The 24,199-nt window shown below is 53.6% G+C and overlaps 4 protein-coding genes across 5 annotated transcripts; 2 read left to right on the top strand and 2 right to left on the bottom strand.

The window, feature by feature from the left end:
* Positions 1-3,252: 3,252 nt before the first annotated feature.
* TSPAN31 (tetraspanin 31) lies at positions 3,253-6,082 on the top strand. Its single transcript, XM_075551372.1, has 6 exons — positions 3,253-3,425; positions 3,903-4,070; positions 4,281-4,361; positions 4,914-5,045; positions 5,371-5,484; positions 5,575-6,082. Exons 1-6 carry the CDS (start codon positions 3,363-3,365, stop codon positions 5,647-5,649), a joined length of 633 nt encoding a protein of 210 aa, XP_075407487.1. The 5' UTR covers positions 3,253-3,362; the 3' UTR covers positions 5,650-6,082.
* Positions 6,083-6,434: 352 nt separating this feature from the next.
* On the bottom strand, positions 6,435-9,209 carry CDK4 (cyclin dependent kinase 4). Of its 2 annotated transcripts, XM_075551370.1 has the most exons (9): positions 9,018-9,209; positions 8,668-8,769; positions 8,344-8,580; positions 8,040-8,175; positions 7,765-7,932; positions 7,556-7,665; positions 7,350-7,400; positions 7,085-7,220; positions 6,435-6,889 (listed from the first exon to the last, which is right to left on the bottom strand). In XM_075551370.1, exons 2-9 carry the CDS (start codon positions 8,715-8,717, stop codon positions 6,728-6,730), a joined length of 1,050 nt encoding a protein of 349 aa, XP_075407485.1. In that variant the 5' UTR covers positions 8,718-8,769; positions 9,018-9,209; the 3' UTR covers positions 6,435-6,727. The 2 variants fall into 2 exon arrangements, with proteins under 2 accessions (XP_075407485.1, XP_075407486.1); XM_075551371.1 differs by lacking the exon at positions 8,668-8,769.
* Positions 9,210-12,121: 2,912 nt separating this feature from the next.
* On the top strand, positions 12,122-16,847 carry MARCHF9 (membrane associated ring-CH-type finger 9). The gene is made up of 4 exons (XM_075551369.1): positions 12,122-12,996; positions 13,895-14,050; positions 14,682-14,874; positions 15,134-16,847. The coding sequence occupies exons 1-4, from the start codon at positions 12,640-12,642 to the stop codon at positions 15,466-15,468; spliced, it is 1,041 nt and encodes a 346-aa protein (XP_075407484.1). The 5' UTR covers positions 12,122-12,639; the 3' UTR covers positions 15,469-16,847.
* Positions 16,848-19,612: 2,765 nt separating this feature from the next.
* Positions 19,613-23,950, bottom strand: CYP27B1 (cytochrome P450 family 27 subfamily B member 1). The gene is made up of 9 exons (XM_075552797.1): positions 23,768-23,950; positions 23,022-23,212; positions 22,355-22,557; positions 22,079-22,279; positions 21,824-21,996; positions 21,500-21,669; positions 21,250-21,328; positions 20,754-20,951; positions 19,613-20,418 (listed from the first exon to the last, which is right to left on the bottom strand). The coding sequence occupies exons 1-9, from the start codon at positions 23,948-23,950 to the stop codon at positions 20,305-20,307; spliced, it is 1,512 nt and encodes a 503-aa protein (XP_075408912.1). The 3' UTR covers positions 19,613-20,304.
* Positions 23,951-24,199: the final 249 nt, after the last annotated feature.

Genomic DNA, 24,199 nt, shown 5'->3' with positions numbered 1-24,199 from the left:
CCTTCTACGTCCCAGCTGGTCCCCCAAACACTCACGTTGGAAACTGACCTTTCTCTTACCTTGTATGTTGTCCAGTGAGGCTTGGATGCTGTCCTGTAGTTCAGGGTCGGCCACTTTCTCAGCAAGCTTCCTGAGGCGGCTCAGAGCTCGCTTGGCCACCTCATGTCGTCTGACTTCTGCTCTCACTGCAGCTACAGCCAGCTGCCTCTGGGCATTCATGGTGACCAGACTTGTCTTGCCAGGCTAACAACCACCTCGGGACCCAAAGCCCATGGTCTCAAAGGTCCCAGCCCTTAGGAGGCCCTTTTTGCCTTACGTGCCCCAGAACTCCTGCTCCTGCCCACCCTTCCGTGTGTCAGCCGTCAGCCTCACTTCCTGACTGATGAGTTTCAAACTCATAGCTAGACACAGCACCACCTCCTTACCTCTCACCCCCTCTAGTGTTGGCCCATTGACCTTGCCAGCCTGTACCTATTATGATTCTCCCAACAGGTGGTTAGAGAGACCTCAGCAAATGTACTAGGGCCTTCTGTGAGGGGCAGCTAAGTAAGATGGGTGTTGGTTCTGGGAGAATGTGGCAAGTCAGGCCCAGGTGCAATCCTAAACTCTTACAGGAAGCCCATACACCCTTGGATTTTACAAATTCTAGTTTGCATTTGTAATCTCACCCATTCTTCAGATTCCCTGGAGCCCTGCATACTTACAACTGGCTAGGTAACATCTCCTTGGCCACCTGCTCCACTGACAACCTCCTGCTGCTTTAAGGGACCAAGTAAGTTTGAGGAGAATGAGTTCCAGAGGAGAACAATGAGCTATAATCAGACAAAACCACTATGCTCCATGTTCAATTACATTTTTCACAATAGCTAACAGGTCCATAACACTTAATAGTTTTAACCACACAACCGAGATTCTCACCACTTAGGTCCCCTTGCCCCTAACACCATTGTCTTGCCCTAGGTTTAGGATCTGAAAGAGAAGAGGTTAGATGAGGAGCTGAGGATAGGATGAAGGTAAGGAGGCTGGAGGTCAAGGTTGACCTAACCACTCACTGTTTCAAGACTCATGCATCTCTGGCTCAGGATAGAGTAATAGAACGATGTGATTATTTGTGTAGATAGAGATGGGAGGCCATTGGTATTGGAATTACCAAGCGGCATCTATAAAATGAACTGCATAATAGCTAGCATTGTGTATTTATTATATGCTAGGCATAGTGGTTACACATTGGGCTGTGGTGAGCAGTTCAAAACCACCAGCTGCTCCACAGCAGAAAGATGAAGCTTACTATTCCTGTAAAGTTACAGTAACAAAATAAACAATTTAAAAAAAGAGTTACAGTATCTGAAACCCACAAACTCACAGGAATAGTTTGACCCTGTCTCAGGTGCTGTCATGAATTAGAATTGACTTGATGGCAGTGAGTTTGTTTTATGAAGGGACTCTTCTAAGCATTCTACATATAAAAAGGCTTGAAAGAGCTCCTGGAAAAATGGACTTAAGAATATAGAATTCCCAGTTCTACCTTACAAATCCGGCTAGACCAAAGGATGTACACTGGTACAGATAAGAGCTGGAAACACAGGGAATTCAGGACAGATAAACCCCTCTGGACCAATAATGAGAGTAGCGATACCAGGAGGGTGAGGGGCAGGTGGGGAAGAAAGGGGGAACTGATCACAAAGATCTACATATAATCCCTTCCATGGGGGACGTACAACAGAAAAATGGGTGCAGGGAGACATCGGACAGTGTAAGACATGACAAAACAATAAAATCTATAAATTATCATGGGTTGAAGAGGGAGAGAGGGTGGGGAAGGGAGGAAAAAAATAAGGAGCTGATACCAAGGGCTCAAACAGAAAGAAAATGTTTTGAGAATGATGGCAACACATGTACAAATGTGCTTGACACATGGATGCATGCATGGATTGTGATTAGGGTTGTACGAGCCCCCAATAAAATGATTAAAAAGAAAAGAATATATAGTCAACTCCTTTTTAAAAACGTTTTATTAGGGGCTCATACAACTCTTATCACAATCCATACATACATCAAATAATTAACTCTTTTAATGTCCCTCCCTGCCCCCAACAACCCAAGTGACAGGCTGTTGTTATTGATCCTCATTTCACAGATGAGGAAATACGCAGAGTGAGAGCGAGCTTAAGTAACTGACCAAGGTTACTCAAGTAAGTGGTCAGGCTGGAAGTCATGCAGCGTGGCTCTTCATCAACAGGCCTTCATTGCTGACATCGTCTTAGGGCCGAGCGTACATATGTTTACATCATTCTGTGGGGCCAAGGCGAGGCTTTGCTTTGTTCCATCGAAAACGGCTTCTTTCTCCCAGAGAAAAAGAGGAACTATGCCTTAACCCACTCCCGTGAAAGGTGTGTCTTAACAGCACAGTCACTAATAAATATTTTTTGAAACTAATAAATATTTCTTGATCAACCATTATGCCCACCCTGCAGTGAAATTTGGAGGCTCCTCCTTCTCTTCCCATGTAGCCACATCCCTGACTCCTTTGCTCCTGTTTTGCAAGCCCTGGATCAGATAAGCATGCGCCCTGAAGACGCTGCGCACACCACTGTCCGCACCGGTGGCACTGTCACACACTGCGGTGCATCGCCCCGACCCGAGTCTGCAGCCTTTCTTCTGGCGCAGAGAATGGCATTAACTTTTAAGGAGGAAATATGGAACAGGGCAAATGCACTAGTGGACACATTTGCACACGTGAGGATTTGCTGGGTGTTGTTGTGCCTAGTTCGAAGCTCCCCTGGCCGCGCTAAATGTCTCAATATCTTGTTCCTTTGCGTGTTCTCTAGCGTGACGCAACAACAAAATAATGGCGTCATCATGAGGTCACTTCAGGGCAAGAGGAAGGGAGGGGCATTCCTTCAAGGGGAGGAGCCTTTAGGCGATGGTCTTGAAGCCCCACCTTCTCGCTCTTCTTTAGCAGAGCTTTCTCCCATGGATTAGCTCTCTTCCGCATCCGGCCACAAAAAAAAAAAACAACTCCGCTTTCAATCCGGGGTTTTGAAGTTTAGGATCTGAGCCCTATGGGAATCTCTGGAAGCCCTGTCCTCAGGGTTTCCCTTCCATCCAATGAAGAACCTACAGGAGCAGCTGGGAGGGCGGTTAGTGACGTGATGCAGAATGGTTGGCATTCAGGCCATCAGTGTACTGGATTAGCCCAGAGTTTCTCCAATCCAGAGGCAGGGTGGGACCGTGCAGGCGCAGAGGCTTGGGTTTGGCTGGACTCGATTTAAAGAGACAGAAGCTATCCGAGTCGTAGAACTCGGTCCCCCTAGACCCTCCCCCCTAGTCCCTGGGACTACCCAGCCCCCCGAGCTGGGACGATGGTTTGCGGGAGCTTTGCCTGTTTCAAGAATGCTCTGTGCGCCCTCAACGTGGTCTACATGGTGAGGTTTGGGAGTGGGGCGGTGGGGGGCGCTTCAGGGTGTTTAGTAGCGCCTCCAGGGGACTTCCGGTGGGGAGATGGGTGCTGGCAGTTCTGGGAAGATTCTCTTGGGAACTTCCGGCGAAGAGGGAATTCCTGGGTACTTCCGGCGATGAAGGGGTTCGTGGGGCCGAAAGGCAATGAGCAGAAGGTTGCGGGTTAAAGTCCCATTCACCCCTTCGGCCTGTGAACCTGTTTTTCCCCAAACACTAGTTTTTGTATTGACTCTCCTTTCCTTGCCACCCCAATGGCAGCCTAGTGAACATCAAGATGGGCACCCACAGGTGCTCCTGGTCCCATTAGCCCCCTCACTGTAACCTACATTCACACACAACTAACGTTTCCTTTCTGCCCAAATCCCTAACACCGGGTGGCCTTTGGCTGTCAGCACTCATTATTTTGAGACGTATCCTGCAGTAATTCTCTAAATGTCTCTTAGCTGGTGGGCTTGCTGCTCATTGGAGTGGCCGCTTGGGGAAGGGGCCTGGGACTGGTGTCCAGCATCCACATCATCGGAGGAGTCATTGCCGTGGGAGTCTTTCTTCTACTCATTGCCGTGGCGGGACTGGTGGGTGCTGTCAACCACCACCAAGTTCTGCTGTTCTTCGTATCCTGACCTGAAGTGAAGGGGGAACCTGGGCACTCTGGAGGGCCGAGTAGACTAAGGAGGAGCTAGAGGATAGGATCCCAGGGGTGCTCTGCCCCATACAAAAGTTGATTTTATTTCCAGCTGGCAGGATTGTAGTTCAGGGGACAGAGACTATCATGGGTGAAATAAAAAGGGATCTCGAGCTGTATTTCCCTAACTCACTCACAGTACATGATCATCCTTGGTTTGGTCTTCATCTTCCAGTTTGGAATCTCTTGCTCATGTTTGGCTATTAACAGAAGCAAACAGGTAAGTACCCTTTCAAGTACTTGCGTTTTTCTCGTTAAAAAAAAAAACCCCTCAAGATTGTAACTTCTTCAGACTCCAGTCACCTTAAATATTCTTAGGTTCCCTACTTTCAGGCTCCAAAGCCCCTTGCTTTATATGGTCTGCTTAATTTTTCATGAGCTGAAAAGGGCATGTCTAATTGTGACAACACACACTGCATGCCTCAGGGATGTCAATGCCCAGTGCTGAGATAACAGAACTGGAATAACTGGAGTCAGGATATTGGCCCTATATTGTAGGGCAGGGGTGGGAAACCTGTTTTCTGCCAAGGGCCATTTGGTATTTATAGCATTTTTCTCGGGTCCTACAAATTTAGCAACTTAAAAAAGGAGGCTGCTATGTTTGGTCAAGCCTTTAATTAACTCACCCCCCTAAAGTGATGGCTGGAACCGCTTCTTTGGTGAGGCTTGTGATGTTAGCTAGTATTGGAAGTTTTATAGGAGTTACATGGCCGGGGGGCCGGACATTCCCCAGTGTCCTGGGATAAGATCTCCCTTTGCCTGTATCCTCCAGACAGATTTCATCAGTGCTTCTTGGTGGGTCATGAGCAACACAACACGGAATGAACTGGAAAGAAGTTTCGATTGTTGTGGTTTGTTCAACCTCACAGACCAGAATCAACAGGATCACACATCATGCTATGCAGTGAGTCTGGGCAAGTGGGGAGTAGGAAACGGGGCTAGGGCAAGGTCAACAAAGGACTCAGAAAGACATTTGAATGTCACTGCCTGTCCCTCTAGCAATTCTCTCACCGGTGCTGGGTGCTAGCAGGGGGAGGGCACCGGTAGAACCTTGGGAATGGGCCACGTGGGGATTTCAGTCTGTAGAACATTGACCAAAGGTAATGTCCTACAGACTCAAATCCCACACAGCTGATTGACTTAGTCTGTAGAACATTCACTATAGGTACTGGGTGCAGATCGTTGAGCAACCCCATATCCTCCAAACGCACACATTGTTTAATCCTCAGATCTGCAAGAAGCGAAACCCCCCATGCCAGGTATGTGGAGAAAAGTTTCTTAACCATTCCGATGAAGCTTTGAAAATCCTGGGGGGTGTTGGACTCTTCTTCAGCTTCACAGAGGTAACGTTCTCCAGTTCCTCCATGCGCACCCTTTCTCAATGTCTTAGGGGATTCCAAGTGCTGATCTTTCTCCCTTTCTTTCTCTGGCAGATCCTTGGTATTTGGTTAGCGATGAGGTTTCGGAACCAGAAGGATCCTCGGGCCAACCCCAGTGCTTTTCTATGAGACTCTGGGCCCTTCGGGTTTCTCGCCTGCTCTTCCTAAAGCGTTTTCTTCCTCCCTTAAGGAAAACCTAGGGTCTACCACCCTTTGTGTTTTAAAAAAAAGGAAGGACCCTTTTCAACGTCCCTTAAAGTTGGCTGAACAGCTAGGCTTTAAACTTTCGACTTGTTTTGGTTGGATGGAGAATATAAGAAATAGAAAGCCTTTGCCTCTTCCTAAGTGGATGTGGGCAGGTCAAAGGAGTGCATGGGGTTGGGGTTATTCCAGGCTTTCTTAGGCTTGCACGTGGCGGACCACCTCAGCAAACCTTGGCCTGGCTCCAAAGGGAAATCCAGGACAGAGCCAGGAAACACACCACGGATTCTTTCTCATAACCAGGAGGATTGGATTTGAAACAGTTGAATGGAAATCAAAATAAAAGTCACTTTACCCTACATTCAAAGGAGTCCCTTTCTTCCCGGCCTTCTACAGAACTCTCCCCACTCACTGCCACTGCAGTGATTCTGATTCTGACTCCAAGTGCCCCAATAGGGCAGGGCAGACTACCCTGGTGGGGTCCCGAGGCTGTAACTCTTTACCAAAATAATAAGTTTTTCTCCCACAGAGCGGCTGCTGGTTTCGAACTGCTGACTTTATGGTTGGCAGCCCAATGCGGTACCCCTACCCTACAAGGGCTCCGGCTAGTCCCTGTGATTTAAGGAAAGCCTTTAAGGTTTAGCGAGGAAATCCTTCATTCCCAGTGGTTTCCCCAAGTCCCCCAAAGGCAAAGCCAGTCAGAGAAAGAAACATTTTGAAAAGACCGCACTTCCTTGTTTGTTTTTTTCCTGTATAAAAAAGGAGCCCATTATATCAAAGTAGGTAAGAGGGGAAGACAATACAGACCCTCTTGGGGTAGGAAAATTGGCAGGGAGGAGGTAGAAAGGAGAGGGAAATGCCTCAAAAGTAGGGGAAGAGGTGTATCATTAAGGCAGCAAAATATTCTCTGTAAAAAGATGAGGGAAGGGGTATACAAAGCCTCAGAGATGAAGGCAGAGGCTAAGGCACAAAATGCCTCCTCAGTGAGGAGGGGGATCCTCTTCACTCAAGTGTCCAGAGGAAGGGAAATGGTAGGTTCTCTTCCTTCTCTGGGTCCTGGTCCCGGTTCAGCCACTCCAATGCCTGATCCTTCTCCCTTATACAGATAAGGGTGCTGCAGGGCCCGGAAGGCAGAGATTCGCTTTTGTGGGTTAAAAATCAGCATTTCCTGAGGAGGGAGGCAAAGATCAGGAAACCTTGGAACAAAAGACTCAGACTCCCCTCCCCCGCCCCCACTACTTAGGATGACTACTCACAGCAGCAATAAAAACTTGCAGTTCATCTGACAACCAAATGTCAGGACCTACAATGGTTTGGGCCTCTTACAGCACTCCATTGCCCAGCCCAGCCCAGCCCCCAGTACCAGCAGCAGCTGTGCTCCGGACTCCTCCACCTCAGGGACCACCGACTGCACTGGGCGGGGCCCTCTGGGGGAAAAGGCTCCCCGGGGGAGAGAGACATCTCGGGGCCAGTCTTCCTCTGGGGGCAAGCCGATCAGGCTATGGGAGACAGAAAAACTGGGTTAGAAGGGTGCTTCTCCAGCCCCTACCTCTGGGGCAGAGCCAGTAGCCAAAGAGAAAGGCTCAGAATGGAAAATTCTCCCCCCGGCCCCCTTGCTGGTCACTTACTCAAAAATTTTGCCTAACTGGTCAGCTTCCGAGTTTCCACAGAAGAGAGGCCTAAGGTAAGAGAGTACAAGATAGCAGTCATTGTCAAAAGATGGGGCATGGAGACCAATAGGGCTTTAAGTGACAAGATAGGCTGGGAACAGAAGTGGCTTATGATTACGAGATTTGGGGCACTCGAGATGGTTCAGGGAACTTGGTTTCCTTACTTCCGACGAAACATCTCTGCAAAGATACAGCCAACACTCCACATGTCCACGGGTGTTGCATATGCAGATTGCAGAAGAACTTCAGGAGCCCTGTACCAGAGTGTAACAACCTAAAGGAAACAGGAAGAGTGGATGAGGGCCCAAAGGTTACAATGTGACTTCTCTGCTGTTAAGGGCAAACCCCCTCCGCAACCTATCTTTATACAGACCACAGGTGTAAGGGCCATCTGGTAGCTGTAGATTCTGGCCAAGCCAAAGTCGGCCAGCTTGACCGTCCCATTACTTGTCACCAGAATGTTCTCCGGTTTCAGGTCCCGGTGAACGATGCAATTGGCATGCAGGAAATCAAGGCCTCTTAGAAACTGTCGCATCAGATCCTGGAAGTACAGAGGCAATGGAAACAGCTGCACACATGAAAGCCCGGCAGGTGCTACCACAAAGGTGCCAATCCACTGCCCCCTCCAGTGGTGTCCGGTCCACTCACCTTGATGGTCTCCACTGGCAAGCCTGGTGAGGGGGCTTTATCTAAGTATGTCCGTAGGTCTTGGTCCACATGTTCGAACACCAGCGTCACTTTGGTTTCCCGGTCAGTTCGGGCTGTGGCACAGACGTCCATCAGCCTGGCCAAGACAAATGTTCATTCATGGGCCAATCCTTTTTTAACCCCACACGAATTCCCTGGTTTCTTTGAGGTCCCATTTTCCTCCCGACCACCACTCTCCACCTACAGGCTGCTTGGCTGCTTTTCCCTCATGCGACCCATTCCTAGGCCGCCACCATCTTCTCACCGGACAACATTGGGATGGTCGAATGCCTCCAGCCGTCTCAGTAGGGCCACCTCCCGAACAGTGCTGACAGGAAGGCCGCCGCCAGTGCCTTCTCCATTGGGGACTCTCACACTCTTGAGGGCCACAAAGTGGCCGCTGTGGGGATCACGGGCCTTGTACACCGTGCCATAGGCGCCCACACCAATCTCGGCCACTGGCTCATAGCGAGAGGTGGCCATTCTCGGATCAGAGGAGATCCTGCAATCAGAGGCGATCTCGTATCAAAACCCCCTTCTGGAGCTGGGAGTTCTGAGGGTAGGCGGCCACCGAGGGGATCCCACGTACAGGCTTTGTAAAAGCAGCTCCAGGACCCCCCTCCCTCCAGGGTCTTCCATGGGCCGGTCCCGCGGAGAACAATGACCAATTCCTCCAGCCACGTGAGGCTGTCTAAAAAAAAAAAAGAAAAGAAAAAAAAAGCCTCTTCCTTTGGGTCACCCCGCCGCGCAAGGAAGATCCCACGCGGGACGCCAACCCGCCACAAAGACCCGCCCCTCTCGCCCCCCCACGACCCCTCCCCACGAGCACAAAGGGCCACCTCGCAACGCCCCATCCCCCGAGCTACCTTGCCGTAACCCGCGAAATGCACGCGTGGAGGTCGCGGGGGGCGGGCACTCCTAGGAAGGGGCTGTGCTTACCTCAGTCCACAGCGAGAGCTGGGGGCGGCCCGTTAGCGGGCCCTCGGAGTCGAGTCCCGCGGCGCCATACGCCCCTGCGCGGTCCCCACAGCTGGACGCGGAGGGCCTGACCATAGACGCAGGCCGCCTGCTAGAGCGGCCCCCTCGCCCCCACCCTCACCATGTGACCTGCTGCCAGAGAGGCGCGCGGAAACCGGGTGGGCGGGGCGAACGCCGGACGTCGGGGGTCACGTGACCCCGCTGCCCATGCGCAAACGGGCGGCCCAAAAGAGCAGCTTGGAGGGGAAGGGAGCGGTCAGGGGAATGGGGCGGAGGCGCGGAGGCACCACGTGACCTGTTGCTATCACACGTGACCGCTTGACATTGCTCAGAGGAGCAGAGGTGTGGTTCCTGGGCCAGCCACGAGACTGACGGCTTTCCCCGAGGCTGGAAAGAGGGAGGCCGAGAGAGGGAGGGACCCAAGGCGGTGCCATGGCAACCTGGGCCACCCAGATCCCAACTCTGGGCTGAGGACCCAGCCCGAGTGCATCTCGAGCCTCACTCAGTGTCTCGCCGTCTCTCCATATTGTTGGGGGAGGGCGGGAACGGATAAGTGGGGCGGTCGCTTTTCAGCTCCAGGGCCAACCGGGCGGGGGTGGGGGGGATTTCATTTGCGTTTTTGTTTCATTCACTCATTCATTCAACATTTCTCCACCCCACCCCCGTGCTAGCTTCTTGGTTTTTTCTTGTTTGTTTTAGTTTCTTAGCCACACACCCTTTATAGTAGTGATTTTTCGGCTGGTCATAAATTGTAGCCAAAAGTGTGGTCGAATAAAATAGAAAGTAGACAATGCCCAATGGAAGGCAAATGTAGAATTAAAAAATAGAAGGCGGATTAACCAACAGTAGTAATCCAGTATAAAGTGGTTTTCAAAAAAAGCCAAGGTAATACTTTCCTCCCACACCTACCCTCAACTTGTCTTTCCCACCTCTTCCCCACCCTCACACCTGTTCCAACTTTCCACTCCTCCTCGGAGGTTAAGTTAGAAACCAGTGCCATCCTGCAGAGATTGATGGATGAGAGCGAAAAATACTGCCCCTTAAGGGTCTTTGCATCCGGAAGATCCCTTGATATGTGTGTGCAATATAGACAGGATTGAGCCTGTGCTAGGAAGTTAACACCTCCGCTCAGACCACCACAATGCTTGAAGATAAATAACTGCACACTTTTTTCCAAACTTGCTGACTCATTTGGGGTCATTTTGCTTCCGTCTTTCCCCCAGTGCATCTTTCTTAGCCCTTGCTCCAGCCCAGAACACAGATAGCTCATAACATAACTCAACTGTCAAGCCATCAAGTTGAGTCCTACTTACAGGAAGTGGGGACTCTGTGCCATCAAGTGGATTTATACTCATAGTGACTCATAGCAACCCTATAGGGCAGGGTAGAACTGCCCCTGTGGATTTCTGAGACTGTCACTCTTTACATAAGTTGTGTCTTTCTTCTGAACAGTGGCTGGTGGTTTGGAACTCCTGACCTTGGGGGTTAGCAGCCCCATGCATAACCACTATGCCTCCAGGGCTCCTTAAATAGAGGTACTTTCCCCTATTACCTCTCTCACAGGTCTAGGGAGAAAAGGTTTATCTGATTCCTTTGTCTTACAGACTTCGTTATTTCTCAGTCTTTTGTGGAGTAAGTAAAGAGATCAATGTCTCCTTTGTGAAAACTATCTGACCTCTTATTTTTGGCTAAGTCTCCCATCCTCCTTGACTGACTAGCCAAGGAAGTGAAAGTTCAGGCTTGAGGATGAATATCAACCTTGCTCTGGAGCAAAATGGAAGACAAGGGAGTGCAGGTTCTCCCTTTCCATTTTGAGACACGTGGCTCTGGACTTTCGTTGGCAAGAGCACTTGAGACACTAGTAGGAACAACCTGAAGGCCTCGGTTCACTGGATGGTTCTGTTGGTTCTGTTGGAGCTCCGAAGATGAATGATTCCTTGGCTGCTCTGGCAGGACTGGTTGGTTTATAAACCTTTTGGAAGTCTGAGATAAATGTCTGTGAGTTTGTAAAACTCCTTCTACCCGCAGTCTCCACTTCAGCCTTATCTTTTTAAAAGTTTTTATTTATTTTTTTACTTCAGCCTTATCTTGAACAGAAGTCCCCTCAGTTCATTGTGTTCAGAGTAGAAGCCATCCTTGACGCTATCTGCTTGGATCCCAGCTGATTTTCCTAATTCATTTATCCATCCATTTAAAACAATTGAGAATCTTTTTTACTTATCCTCTCTCCTCTATGGAGGATCCCTAGTTTGTTGGGGTTTTGCCTGGCTTCAGCCCATTCCTTCTTCCATTAATTATTCTTCTACTAATTATTTTATTCCCCAGTATGTTCTCCCGGAATTCCCTTTTCCTCAGATTTGGAAAGGGAAGGAGAGCGAGTATACCAGTGTAAGAGAACATGTGATGAGGGGGCAGAGCTGGTCCTCAGAATCAGGACTCCCATAAAAGTAAAGGTTAATTGTGTGTGTGTGTGTGTGTGTGTGTGCGTGTGGTGTTCACTCCAGCGTCTCGGTAGTGAGGGCAGAATACCAGGAAAGCCACTCCTGTTCTTTAGCATTCTTTTGCTCACTCACCTTCCTCCCGGATTACAGCCACACCCTCCCTCTGTTTCTCAGACAATGATTCCATGTCTTACACACTCACCTTTCCACAGCCCTACATCACACACACACCATCCACACAGTCTTTTGTGTAGAAGTGTTTATCGCTCAGATGCATTCCATGCTCACTCCTCTCCCACATCGCCTCGACCCTCACGGTCCTTCTAAACTCTTGCACACTCCCTCTTTGCACAAGCCTTTCCCTTCCGGGTGCACCTGCATGCTTGGATCACTCACCTTCTATCCTAACCCACAGGCCTTTCTGCGCCCTTAACCACACACACCTATTCTACCCGGGAGCACACTCCCCTTCCGTGGCCACTCCCCTCCCTCCACCCTCCCCCAGGCGCGTACGCTCGCCCCCGCCCCCGGGGACACCTGCTCGTGCGGGGCAGGGCGGGGATGCGCAGCCGCGGCCCCTTCTCCTCCGCTCCCCCTCCCCGCCCCGCCCCTCCCTCCAACCCTCACCGGCTCCGCGGCTCCCGCCCCGCCCGCCCCGCCCGCCCGCCGCTCCGGGGGGGTCTCCGCCGCCGCCGCCGCCGGAAGGAGCCGCCATTTGCCACCGCCGAGCGCACGGGCCGAGCCGAGCCGGATAAGGGAGCCGGAGCGGGACCGGGGCCGGGAGGACGGCGATGGGGGGCGGCCCCGCCGCTGGAGGAGCCCGGCGTGTAACCCCGGGCGCCCGGCCCGCTCCGGACCCGGACCCACGGGGCGCCGCACCCTGAGACCCCCCTCCCCGCCCCCTGCCCCAGCCATGGCCGACCGCCCCACCGCCCCCGGGCCGCCAGCCTGCTCGGGCCCGCGAGCCCCAGAGCCCCGGCGACAGCAGCTGTGAGCGGCGCTCGCAGGCCCCGAAGCCCCCGGCCCGGCTCGGCTCCCCGGCGCTCGCCCCCTTCTCGGCCTTGTCCTCACCCCGAACCTCCTGCCGCCCGAGAGCACCCCCTTGCACGCCGCCCCCCGTCCCCCTCCCCGGCGCCCGGACGATGCTCAAGTCTCGGCTCCGCATGTTCCTGAACGAGCTGAAGCTGCTGGTGCTGACGGGCGGGGGGCGGCCCCGGGCCGAGCCGCAGCCCCGGGGGGACGGGGGAGGCGGCTGCGGCTGGGCGCCCTTCGCCGGCTGCTCGACCCGGGACGGCGACGGCGACGAAGAGGAGTACTATGGGTCGGAACCGCGGGTCCGGGGTCTGGCCGGGGACAAGGAACCGCGGGCCGGACCGCCGCCGCCACCTGCGCCGCCGCCGCCGCCCCCGGGCGCGCTGGACGCCTTGTCTCTCAGCAGCAGCCTAGACAGTGGGCTTCGAACACCCCAGTGCAGGATCTGCTTCCAAGGCCCAGAGCAGGTCAGGCCTGGGGACCCAGCCGGGTGGGGAAGGGCGGGGGCGCGCACCTGGAGCTCCTAGGGAGACCGCTAGCAGGGGGCGGGGCCTGAAGAGGCAAGGTGGGACCCGGGGTACCAAGTATACCAGGAGTGGGGCCCTTGGAGTGGGGTGAGGGTTTTGTGGAGACTCTGGGAGCACAGCTCTAGATTGGGGGCAGGGGTCTCCAGGAAGAGGTGGGACTTTCTCTGGAGAAGCCTCCCAAATCCACCTACTAATTAGGAGACAGCCCTTCACCCCCTTCACCACTCACCCCAGGATCTGGGGGGAGTGGGGGGTTAGCTGAGAGGAGAGTTCTTGAAGGGAGGGCGCGGCATCCTGGCTTCGCCCACTATTTTATCCTGTGGGGTACTTTGCTTCATTTCCCAGCCTGCAACTTTGTTTCATTGCGAAGAGTTTTCTTTGTTTAAATGTTATGGGCAAAGTTGCCCTGGGATTGGGCCTGTGGGGTGGGCGTGGGGGGGTGTCTGTGTAGTGGGAAGAGCATTCCATTATCTTTCTCCTCATTTTGAGCTTTGGGAACTGAGGCCCATAACACATCCCAGCCTGGGCCAGATCTGTGAAATAGCTTAAGGGATGAGGTGGGAGGAGGAAGACATGGTGTGCTTGCTCCACAGCTCAAGACTACCCTCCCTAAATCCCAGGAAAAGGAGCCTCAACATCTCCCCTATCTCTCTGGTTCGGAGAAGTTTCTCTTGAGCTCTACCTTTAAAAAAATTTGTTTTTCCAACTGAAACCTCAGCATTTCATCTTGCTTTAGGTGTAAAGAATCGAGGTTGGTTGGTTGGTTTGAAGGTGGAAGTAGAGCCGTAAAAGGGTCAGGGTCCTGATGGCTAATGGCCCCTTCCCACTCTTCCTCCAGGGGGAGCTCCTGAGCCCTTGCCGCTGCGATGGCTCTGTGCGCTGCACACATCAGCCCTGCCTCATCCGATGGATCAGCGAGAGGGGCTCCTGGAGCTGTGAGCTTTGTTACTTCAAGTATCAGGTCCTGGCAATCAGCACCAAGAACCCGCTGCAGGTGAGAGGCTAGGGTCCTAAAGCCAGCAGCCTCTGGGACCCCAGGAAGCTTGTTTCTTCCTGCGTTCTTCTCTTCAAACTACCACAGACCTACATGTCTCTCCGTCATTGTTTATTCACAGAGAGGTTTCTTGGGTCCCAGCTGTGTCCTACATGCTGCTCCAGGCACTGGGAGGAAAAGGGAAAAGAGGATAATGTTGAGGAGGAGGAGGAGGATAGTGTGTATTCTGTATCGAGCTCGGAGTTTAACGCCTTTAGTCTTCGGACCTTTAGTCTATGAGGGTGGGGATCATGATTACTCCAAGTTTACAAAGGAGAACATGGAAGCACAAAAAGACGAGGAAACAACCATGCCCACGCTTACTCAGGCAGCAAATAACGGAGTTAGGATTTGAGAGGCCAACCTGGATGTTCTTCAGTCTACCCGCCTTAGGTGAAGTCAGACAAGAGATATTTCGCCATCTGAGAACTGCCACATTCCAGGTGTGATGAGAATACGAGCAGGTTAATCTTGCCTGAAGGGGCTGGGGGCGGCTCCTGCAAGTGTCCTCCTCTTCAGGTCCTTGCCCCCAACCCCTGCTGGTCCTCCTTTCCCATGTCTCTGACTTCCTGTGACCCTGTCTCCCGCACAGTGGCAAGCCATCTCCCTGACCGTCATCGAGAAGGTCCAGATCGCGGCCATCGTTCTGGGCTCTCTCTTCCTCGTTGCCAGCATCTCCTGGCTCATCTGGTCCTCTCTCAGCCCTTCAGCCAAGTGGCAACGGCAGGACTTGCTCTTTCAGATCTGCTACGGCATGTATGGCTTCATGGATGTCGTCTGCATAGGTGAGGGCGCCCTTTCCTCCCCTTCCCTGCTCAGCAGCTTCCTCAGACTCCCCTCTTTGACCTCTTTGCCTACCTCAACTCCATGCCCATGCTTTCCACCACCAGAGGCCTTTAAGGGTGGCATGCGTGTGGTCCTTCCATTCCTGCTACTTGAGTGCCCTTGAGGGCAGCCCTATGCCTTTCCTCTGGAGAGATGCTTGCTTAAGCTCCTCTGACCAAGGCAGTGGGTGACCCTCCATTCCTTGTTCCTCTTGCTCAGGTCTCATTGTCCACGAGGGCTCCTCAGTCTACCGCATCTTCAAGCGTTGGCAGGCAGTGAACCAGCAGTGGAAGGTCCTGAATTATGACAAGACTAAAGACATAGGAGGAGATGCAGGGGCAGGGACGGCAGGGAAGCCAGGCCCCAGGACCTCACGGACAGGCCCCCCCTCTGGGGCCACCAGCCGTCCCCCGGCAGCCCAGCGCATGCGGACGCTCTTGCCTCAGCGCTGTGGTTACACAATCCTGCACCTCCTTGGACAGCTGCGGCCACCAGATGCCCGCTCCAGCTCCCATTCTGGCCGTGAGGTGGTCATGAGGGTCACCACGGTCTGAAAGTGGACGCCAGAAGCAGGGACCTTGAGTCAGTGTGTCGGCCAGAGATGAGCTCTCCTGGCCTTGGACCGCACTCCTGGCTGCAGGTGCTGCCTGGACGGGGCGTCTGGGGCACGCATAGTACTCCCACTCCGGAGGGAGGATCTCTGCGGGCAGCCTCAAGCTGGAGACATTGCTGGGCCTCGACTGCGTACTGGATGCCATCCAGTTCTGACAGCTCTGCACACTCGGGCAGCCAGTGGGCAGGTGGGGAGAGCAGCTTTGCTTCCCTGGAGAAAACCATCCTTACCTCAGCTCCTAGGGCCTCCAGGCCCCCAGCTCTCTCGCGGCAACTTGGTGAAGGGGGGCCCATGCCAGAAGACCGGGGCTGTAGATCCCCCACTCCCCACCCCACGGCCACAGGGCATCTGGCAATAAGACTAGCATACATTGACCTCCCGTTCCCTGCATGAGGGCGGGGGGACTTCCCCCTGTCCCTCCCCCCATTGCATGGGGGGAGGGCATAAAGAATCATTTATATGCTCCTGGAGCCTCCTGCCTCATCTCGGGCTTTTCTCGAGGGCTGAGAGGTGTGGGGAGGTTTCTCAACACGGGTTGCAAATTCCAAATGTAGCGGTGGATGGGGTTCGGAGGTGGAGGTGTAACTCCCACTTGCTGGTGAGTAATTCACGTTGGCTGCTAGGTGGCAGTGCTTAGAAGTATCTGAGGGGTGGACCTGCCACCTCGAGTTGTGTGATTTAGAAGGGGGAAATACAGTCCTTAGCGGTTGGAATGAAGGTAAACAAGAGCCAGGTCAACATGCCATTATAAAGAACATTGGTAATGGTATAAGTAGATTTCTGGGCTACTTGATGGTCCATTTATTTCGAGTAGTCATGAGGATAGCAAATCCAAAATGAGATTTTCATTTGGAGTTGCACGGGGCCTTGGAATGGGGTGCAGAGTGGCTTAATAGCTCTGGACACATGAGGGGACTGACAGGGTAAATGGAAGGATGGTGGTTATCTAAGGCGATGAGGGTGACTCTGCCTTGGGAGTGAAGGGAGGCCTGAGTTCTTTATCTTGCTCTGGGAATTGTCAAGGTCCTTCTGGGGTCCTGGACTCACTCAGGGAAGTGGCAAGAAGTGAATTCATACTCACTTGGAGTGAGACAGAGGAGTTTCCAGTGTTAGAAGTCTGGAACCCCCAGTTGAAGCTGCTCCCACAGAATTTAGGATCACGGGCTTGAACCCAGTGGAGCTAATGAAAGGCATTGCGCTCGCAGGCAGCAACACAGAAGACCGCTGCTTATGGAGAAAAAGCTTTGGGGAGGACGAGGTAAAGTGCCAGAAGCCGAGCCCCTTTCTCCAGAGGGCTTGGGGATGTGTATTGTATGAATAACGGTGTCTTTTAAGTGAATTATTCATCAGAAACTAGAATAATTACTCCAGACATTGCTACAATCAGACCCAGAGACCGTTCTTCTTGGACTTTTCTTGGAAAGTTCTTTCTGCTCTGGCTCTTCTCCGTGGAGGGTCTAGAGAAAATGCGTCTCTATTTTAATCTGACGTGGAGTTGGCTTCTGACGTCTGGTGGCCATATATATCAGGAGGAAACACTTCTGAATGTGGCCTCTAGAGTTGCCGGCTGATTTTCAGCACTGGAATGCCAGGCTTTTCTTTGTATTTGTCTTCATCTGGAGGCATCATAGTAACAAACAGGCTTCTATAGCCAGTCAGGTGATGGCTGTGCATGTGGTGAGTTAACTGAGCAGTGAACCCAAGTCTCTTGCATGGAAGGCAAGAATATTACCAATGCCACATGCTTCTCCATTCAGAGGGCCCACCCATCTAGCTCCCAGGAAATGGTGATCTATCTCTAAAGTGGGCCTTGGCTGCTGTCCATGGTGCTGGCTCCGGATTAGCCTGACTGCAGGAACCCAAGCTGGACTAGGCTCGGAGTTACCTGGCAATAACAGAAGTGTGTCCACTTTTCATCTTTGAGGGCCTCAGAATACAGGTGGGGCTGTGGTTGAGCCTTCCGTCTTCCCAATAAGAAAGTTTCCCTAAGGGGATAACCCCACTGTTCTCCACCAGGGGAGGCAGAAGGGCCAATCTTAACTGATTTGCCATTCACAGAACTGATGGGTGTCAGAAAACTTAAACCCTAAACTCTGTCATTGAGGCAATTTTGACTCAATGCCCTGTGGGTTTCCAAGACTGAATTTTCATGGGAGTAGAAAGCCTCATCTTTCTCCTGCAGAATGGCTGGTGGTTTTGAACTGCTGACCTTGTGGTTAGCAGTCCAATGTGCTACCAGGGCTCCTGGTGGGATCAGAAGGGAGACAGAAAAACAGAGCGACTGCTGATACCTATACCAGCAGATAGGAACTCAGGTAGATGTGTATGCCAGAGGACTTTAGTAAGTTCATGGAAAAATGGAGTTAAAAGATAATGGAATTCTGCAAACTGTTAGAAGCCCTGTTGTGCATGTGGGTGTTTTGCCAAGCCTGGGCTGTCTCCTCATGATACCCCTACACGGAAGCTTAGACACACTCAAGAGCAAACGCACACAAACACGCTGCTTCCATTTCTGCCCTGGATCCTGAAACCAGGCCTAGTGAGACAGTGTATTGCCCTCACCCCACCCCCTTAACACCAGCAGGGGTCTTGTGTAGGAGTTGGGGCTACAAGTCAGTATGGTCCCTTCTCCTTTCTCCAACTTAAAGATATCCTTATTCAGGAAGAAGTCCTGGTAGTAAGTAATTAAACCTTTAACTGCTAACCGAAAGGTCAGTGGCTAGACCCCACCAGCTGTTTTGTGGGAGAAAGATGTAGCAGTCTGCTCCTATATAGATTTACAGCCTTGAAAACCCTATGGGCAGTTCTACTCTCCTATAGCGTCACTGTGAGTTGAGTCAACTCAATGGCAGTGGCTTTGTCTTTTATTCAGGAAAGGCGTCATGGGAACTGCTACTGCCCTACTGCCCCAGTGGGGAGTATGGGTGGGTAAAATTCTCATCACTGCTTCTAGGGGCAAAGGCCTGAGAGCAGGCTGGGATTTTGAACTTCCTCAAACCTCAAATTGCTCAAAACTCAGTCCCCTAGGTTCAAGTGGTGGCTAGTGGTAGGGGTGTTTGGGCAGAGGTGGAGCTGAGGAGGGACCATGAATTTTTCCAAGCCTTGGTTTCTGCACCAGGCTTTGGTGTGCCCTGCCTCCCTGTAGACCTGGCCCGAAGCCTGGCTGGCTAATGGGATTCCTACGCTCAGGAAGCCATGGCCAGGGCAAGGGGCTGAGGTGATGGGAGGAGGAAGCGTAAAGTAAAATTTCCATTGACACCCAGCTAATTGGTATTGGGGCGGGGGCAGAAGGAAAGGGGCAAGTCCCGACACAGGCAGGGTAATCTGGGATACAGAGGGAGCTTTGGGAGAGTGTTGAGGGATTTATTTGGGTGGAAGATGAGTTAATTTGTATACATCACAAGGGGAGAGCAGTGCCCAGCCTCTGGGGGGGCCAGAGAATGCTGACTCACGAGAACACGGATTCCTTCTGCCACCCCTTTCCTTGCCACAGTGCCCCAGGGTTTTTCTCCACCCCCACACTCAGCTTTATTCTTGTCTGCTTGGACCCCAGTCCTGTGAAGGGAATGGTCTCAGGATAGGACACATTTTCCAGAGAGAGAGTAGAGGGAGCATTCTAGGCTGTCCTATGGTTCTGGCAGTCCAGGTTCTAAAGGCGCTTCCCCTACCAACAAACTGGCCACCTCTGCCCATCTCGGCCAATCGCCAGCTCCCCGACCCATTTCTACAGCCCAGCCCTTGCAGTTATTTTTCATCACAGCCACTACCTGCCTTGACTCTTACTGAGAGTCAGGTTTGGCTGCTTGGCAGTTCTTTCTACAGACAGAAACAAGTCAGGTTTGTGATGCAAGTCACTCTTGAAAGCATCCAGACCTCCCATTGTGTGTGTGTGGGCTCACTCCGAAGCCTTGAGAAATCAAGGTGTGGGGGAGGAGGGTCAGGGTCTTGCACCCACTTCCAAGAAGTGGGAGTGGGCGATCAGTAAGTCAAAAGTCAAGGATGGAACTCTGGAAACTTAATTTCAAAACGGAATGTTTTCCAACTTTAATATATAAAAAAAGGCAGGCATAAGCCTCGGCAGGGAGGGACAGGCCCAGTGATCTCTCTTCCTGGTGATTAGTTGTCAGGACAAACTGGCAGAGGGCCAAAGAAAGCTTCAAAAGCTGTAAGTAACTAGGCTAGGACAGACCTACCTTCGTAGGGCCAAGATACTGAAGGAGGGAATGGAGGGCTGAGATGGAACCTGGTAAATTGCTGATCCTTTCTGCCACATGGTCCAGAGTCAATCTGACAATGTGTGTGGTGTCACTTAGTGAGAGAGAGGCCCTGGCAGGGGATATGGAGCCCAAATTAGACCTGATCCTTGATGTCCGAAAGTTCCCATGCAACGTGGAAGGATCAACCAGGTGCAGACCAGAAGCACAGTCCATCAACTCGTGGTGTGATACATGCTTAGCCAGCAGCACCGTGAGCAGCGGGGAAGCCCCCAAAGGGCAGTGATTGAGTGTTTTCTTGGGTCACCCAGCATTATTACTTAGGATCTGAGTTGGTGGTCCCTGAAGGCTGCATATGACAGGACCAGGGACAGAATTAAGCACATGTTTGTTTGCTTTTTTTCCCCTGGCTGCTGAGTCAGGTCCATAGCATACTTCACACCTTGGTCAGGGCAACCTCAAGCACTTTGCTATGATCCTTCTAACCAGTGTGAGCAGATAGGCCTCGAGAGAGACGCAGCTCTTGGTGGTGATGTGCCCAATAAGAGCCTGTGCAAACAGGGTTATCGGTCCACAAACTGTAGGTTGATGCTCCTCTCAGGCACTAGGACAGTCCGGGTCATCGGTCTGATTGGGGCCGCACCAGGTTCAGGCAGCACCTCAAAGTGGATCAAGATCTGGAAAGGTGCAAAGAAGATTATCACTGGGAGGGACGTGTAGTGGTGGGCTCCACTGGTCAGGGACATTTGTCAGGAGAGAATAGCCAGTGTTGAGGTGGCACCTGGGGTTGGGGGGTGACAACTTTGTGGTTATTGAGGGTAAGACATTATGGTAGGAAGAGAGAGCAAGAAGCCCTTGCTCATTCTTCAGGTCTAGCACAGTATTGCCCTATTCCAGAAGATCAGGCCTACCAAGTTGTATCTGTTTCTATGCTCATTAGAGAAGAGCCTACGGTGTTAGAAAGTGGGGCCTCTATCCTCTCTAGGGACAGTGTAAGGTCTACACCACTCACCTGGGCTAAAGCCATTTGCAGCTCCAGCTCTGCTAGGCGTCTTCCCATGCAGCTGCGCTTGCCAAAGCCAAAGGGGAGAGATGCAAATGGGTGAGGGCCTGGGTCCTCCCCAAGCCAGCGAGCTGGTCGGAAGGAGTCCGGCTCTGAGAACTGGGCAGGGTCCCGGGAAGTCGCATAGTGACACAGAGTGACCAGCGTCTGGTGCGAGAGGAACACAAACTTGTCAGTTTAGGCCTAGGACTGTGGAGAAGGGCGTGCAGGGGAGGGGAGAGGACACACTGATGAGGACAAAGGCAGGTTCTGGTAAGTGAATGGGGACATTTTTGGGTGTTTACTTTGGGAATGATTTCTCCACTGCCCATTACATCTGGCAGAAAGGCATTCCGGGCCTACAGGAGTGTTTGAAAGGCAGACAGGGAGTGGGGAGTGTTGGCTGAGGTCCAAGCTAATGAGGGATGGGCGCAGCAAAAGAGACAGACGGACAGGCTCTACTCACATTTTTGGGGAGAATGTAGTCACCCACACGAATGTCTTTGTCTGGGACACGGGAATTTCCAGGGACCACAGGGTACAGCCTGGGTTGTGGAGCATGAGAGGCAGCATGTGAGGCTGGGGCCTCCCACCCATCTTCGATGGTTACATCCATTTTTAGAGGAGAATGCCATCTTTCTCTGTTCTCCCCATTCTCTCCACCATCCCCTTCTCCATCATCTTCCTTAGCACTGCCTCTTTGCCTTCCCCCTCACCTCAGCACCTCCTTGACCACAGCCTTCAGCAGGGGCAGCTGGGATAGAGCTGCTGGGGAGTGGGTGCAGGAGCTGGGGCCCAGGGCGGCTGTGATCTCTGTGTGCAGGGCCCTCTGAACATCTGGGTGCCGTGCAAGCTCATACAGAGCCCAGGAGAGCGTGTTGGACACCTGAGGGCAGGAGTGAGAAGCCAGAGGGTTGGATGCGGGAATCCAGGGCAGGAGGCTGAATACAGGCAGTCTGGGACAAAGGGGGTGCCAAGCCTACTGCAGGTGACCCGCTAAATGCTGGAAAGGAGGCCCTAGCCACGAGGGAGACCCTCACCGTGTCCACCCCAGCCAGGAGCAGCTCGGTCACATTCCCCAGGATGGATGAGACTGGAAGTTTTTCTTGGAACAGGTGGTAGGTCAAATGAGAAACAGGTCCAGGGTCTCCCTCCAGCTGTCCCTGGTTCCTCGTGGTCATCTCCGCCACTCGCTGTTCCACGTGCTGCTGGGCTATGTGGGAAGAAGGCAGTGATAGGTCACCACTCCTGGGCGGGCTCTGGTCTCTAGCCCCACCTAGTCTCCCACGTCTTACCAAATTCAAACATCTGGTCCCAGTCCCGGCAGAGGCGACCCCAGGGTCCCGGCACTAGGCGGTGCAGCCATTTAGGCATCGCCATGGTAAGTAGCGTGGACACGAACACAGAGCCCACGGCACGGATGAAGGTCTCGGTGTCCGGCGGCACTTGGGCCTCGAGACAGCCCAGACGCGACCCCAGCAGCACGGCGGCTATGCCTGGCCGGGAGGGGGAGCCGTCAGGGCAAGGGGCGCCCGGGTTTCCAGCCCACTCCATCGGCCCCGGGGCCTCACCTTCTAGTCCGAACTTGTAGAACTCTCCCGCCACGTCCTGAACCAGGGTGGGCGGCCCGGCGCAAAGGCCCCGCTGGCGCCGCAGTCTACGAACCAAGTCACCGACCACGTTGTCCAAGGCCCCCGCATAGCGGGTCGCCGCTTGGGGACGAAGGAGGAGCGGGGCCAGGAGGCTGCGGAGCCGCTGCCATTCTTCCCCTTCCCTGCAGGGGTGGGGGTGCGCAGAGCGGGCCTCAGGGCGGGGGCGGGGCTTGACAGAGGCCCGACGGGGCGGCAGACCCGCTGGGTGGGCCAGAGAAACCACGGTCGGCTCCCTAAGGGCACGCAATCCCGCTCAGTCAGCGCCCGCCTGCCTTCCCATCTCCCCTCCGCCTTACTCATTTCCTGCCCCGGAGGGGGTCTGCGTTCCTGGGTAAGCTGAGTCACGGAATCTACCCCCGGGAGCCCTTCCACCCTCCCACCCCCCAGTTCCCAGCATTCTGGCTTCACCAGAAAAGAGGGCGGGTGGGGGGGGGAGGGCGGGGACGGGGCTTGACTCAAGTTTGGGTGAAACCGACTGGACTGGGAACCCCGAGGTGCCAGGCGGTTGGGGAAATGGCCGCTTTCACTCTGCGCTCCCACACTGGGGACCGGCCACCGGAGAGGGCCTGGTGCCGCGACGACTCACGCTGTGAGCAGTCCGCACGCCCGCTGTCGATGGCGCCGATGCTCCGTCCAGGGCGAGAAGCGGCAGCGCTCGGGCTGAGGTCCCTCTTGTCGCAGCAGCTGCTCCACGAGTGCTGGCGCGGCCACGTACACCGTGCGCACGGTCCCGAAGCTCGCCAGCCACACCGGGCCGAAGCGCGCAGCGCCCTGCACCTGGGGGAACGCGCCAAGTGGACCCTGGGGACGCGGGCCCCAAACTCCCAGTTTAACCAGTGCTAACGCCTAGGGACTGGTGGGCTTCTCAGGACTTCCAAATTCCTCTTCCCCCCATCTGGCATGCCGACGAAGTTTGGGTGGCTGGTGAGCCAAACCGAGAAACCTTGCGCTGAGCAGATAAGCAAGAACTCTTTGGTCGTCTGGCTGAGCTGGGGCGGAGAAATCCTTATGGGTTCCCATCTTGGTCTGTCCAGCTCAGGCTGTGCCCCCACCGAGTGAACTAGGAAGCCTACCGTAGCTTTAAACAGAACCCGCCTGCCTAGTACAGTGTGCCCTGAACTGGCTTCCAGTGCCCTGTGCTGGTGCTCAGGTTCCTGGATGGCGCTGTAAGAAGCTGCTTCTTGAGCCCACAATCCCGAGTTTCAACTTGCCTTCTCCAAAATTCACAGGCATCCGTCCTCACTGGCCCTCCCTGCATTTCTGTCTTTTCTGAAGTTGCCAGAACGAGCTTCCCCAGGTCCCAGCCCTGGAAATGGAGTGCCCCAGCCCTACCTGCAGTTCGTGTAGTCGGGACAGTCCCCCTTTGCAGAAGAGTTCCACCAGGAAGCCCGGCGTGGAGGGGCCTGGGATGTGGGCCAAGCTCCTGGGTGCTGAGTCGGCACCTCGCGAGCCCAGCTCGGGAGCCCAAAGGACACGATGGAACACCTTAGAGGCGAACTTGAGCGTCTGGGTCATGGTTTGGGTCAGAAAGCCGACCAAACAGAGGGCTTCTGAGCATTTTGCCTGCTTCCCCAGCCTCTATTTAAGCCCTGGGCGACGCCCCCTCTCCAAACTCTATAGCCAATCTCTTCTTCTTAGTGGTCCATGCTGGGGATCAGCAACCAAGCCTCACCCTTGAAGGACAGCAGGCGGGGCTTCCTTTTGCAATTCCCTTGGACCTCCTGTGGCACCCAGTGGGGAGTGGCCCCCTCAGCTTCTACTCTT

This window comes from Tenrec ecaudatus, chromosome 6 (assembly GCF_050624435.1).
Source record: "Tenrec ecaudatus isolate mTenEca1 chromosome 6, mTenEca1.hap1, whole genome shotgun sequence".
NCBI classification, from domain to species: domain Eukaryota; kingdom Metazoa; phylum Chordata; class Mammalia; order Afrosoricida; family Tenrecidae; genus Tenrec; species Tenrec ecaudatus.
Note: the sequence above shows the minus strand (reverse complement) of the source record. Positions and strands in the feature narration are given on the sequence as shown.

What these genes read in the sequence shown, in the direction of transcription:
- TSPAN31 (XM_075551372.1), top strand. Translation starts at nt 3,363, where the DNA reads ATGGTTTGCGGGAGCTTTGCCTGTTTCAAGAATGCTCTGTGCGCCCTC. An exon ending in CCCTCAACGTGGTCTACATG is followed by an intron (nt 3,426 to 3,902) that starts GTGAGGTTTGGG and finishes AATGTCTCTTAG; the next exon opens with CTGGTGGGCTTGCTGCTCAT. An exon ending in ACCAAGTTCTGCTGTTCTTC is followed by an intron (nt 4,071 to 4,280) that starts GTATCCTGACCT and finishes ACTCACTCACAG; the next exon opens with TACATGATCATCCTTGGTTT.
- CYP27B1 (XM_075552797.1), bottom strand. Translation starts at nt 23,950, where the DNA reads ATGACCCAGACGCTCAAGTTCGCCTCTAAGGTGTTCCATCGTGTCCTT. An exon ending in CTACAAGTTCGGACTAGAAG is followed by an intron (nt 22,280 to 22,354) that starts GTGAGGCCCCGG and finishes CCTCCCGGCCAG; the next exon opens with GCATAGCCGCCGTGCTGCTG. An exon ending in TGCAAATGGCTTTAGCCCAG is followed by an intron (nt 20,419 to 20,753) that starts GTGAGTGGTGTA and finishes GCACCTTTCCAG; the next exon opens with ATCTTGATCCACTTTGAGGT.
- MARCHF9 (XM_075551369.1), top strand. Translation starts at nt 12,640, where the DNA reads ATGCTCAAGTCTCGGCTCCGCATGTTCCTGAACGAGCTGAAGCTGCTG. An exon ending in GCACCAAGAACCCGCTGCAG is followed by an intron (nt 14,051 to 14,681) that starts GTGAGAGGCTAG and finishes TCTCCCGCACAG; the next exon opens with TGGCAAGCCATCTCCCTGAC. An exon ending in CATGGATGTCGTCTGCATAG is followed by an intron (nt 14,875 to 15,133) that starts GTGAGGGCGCCC and finishes CCTCTTGCTCAG; the next exon opens with GTCTCATTGTCCACGAGGGC.
- CDK4 (XM_075551370.1), bottom strand. Translation starts at nt 8,717, where the DNA reads ATGGAAGACCCTGGAGGGAGGGGGGTCCTGGAGCTGCTTTTACAAAGC. An exon ending in GAGCTGCTTTTACAAAGCCT is followed by an intron (nt 8,581 to 8,667) that starts GTACGTGGGATC and finishes CTCTGATTGCAG; the next exon opens with GATCTCCTCTGATCCGAGAA. An exon ending in GACCATCCCAATGTTGTCCG is followed by an intron (nt 8,176 to 8,343) that starts GTGAGAAGATGG and finishes TGTCTTGGCCAG; the next exon opens with GCTGATGGACGTCTGTGCCA.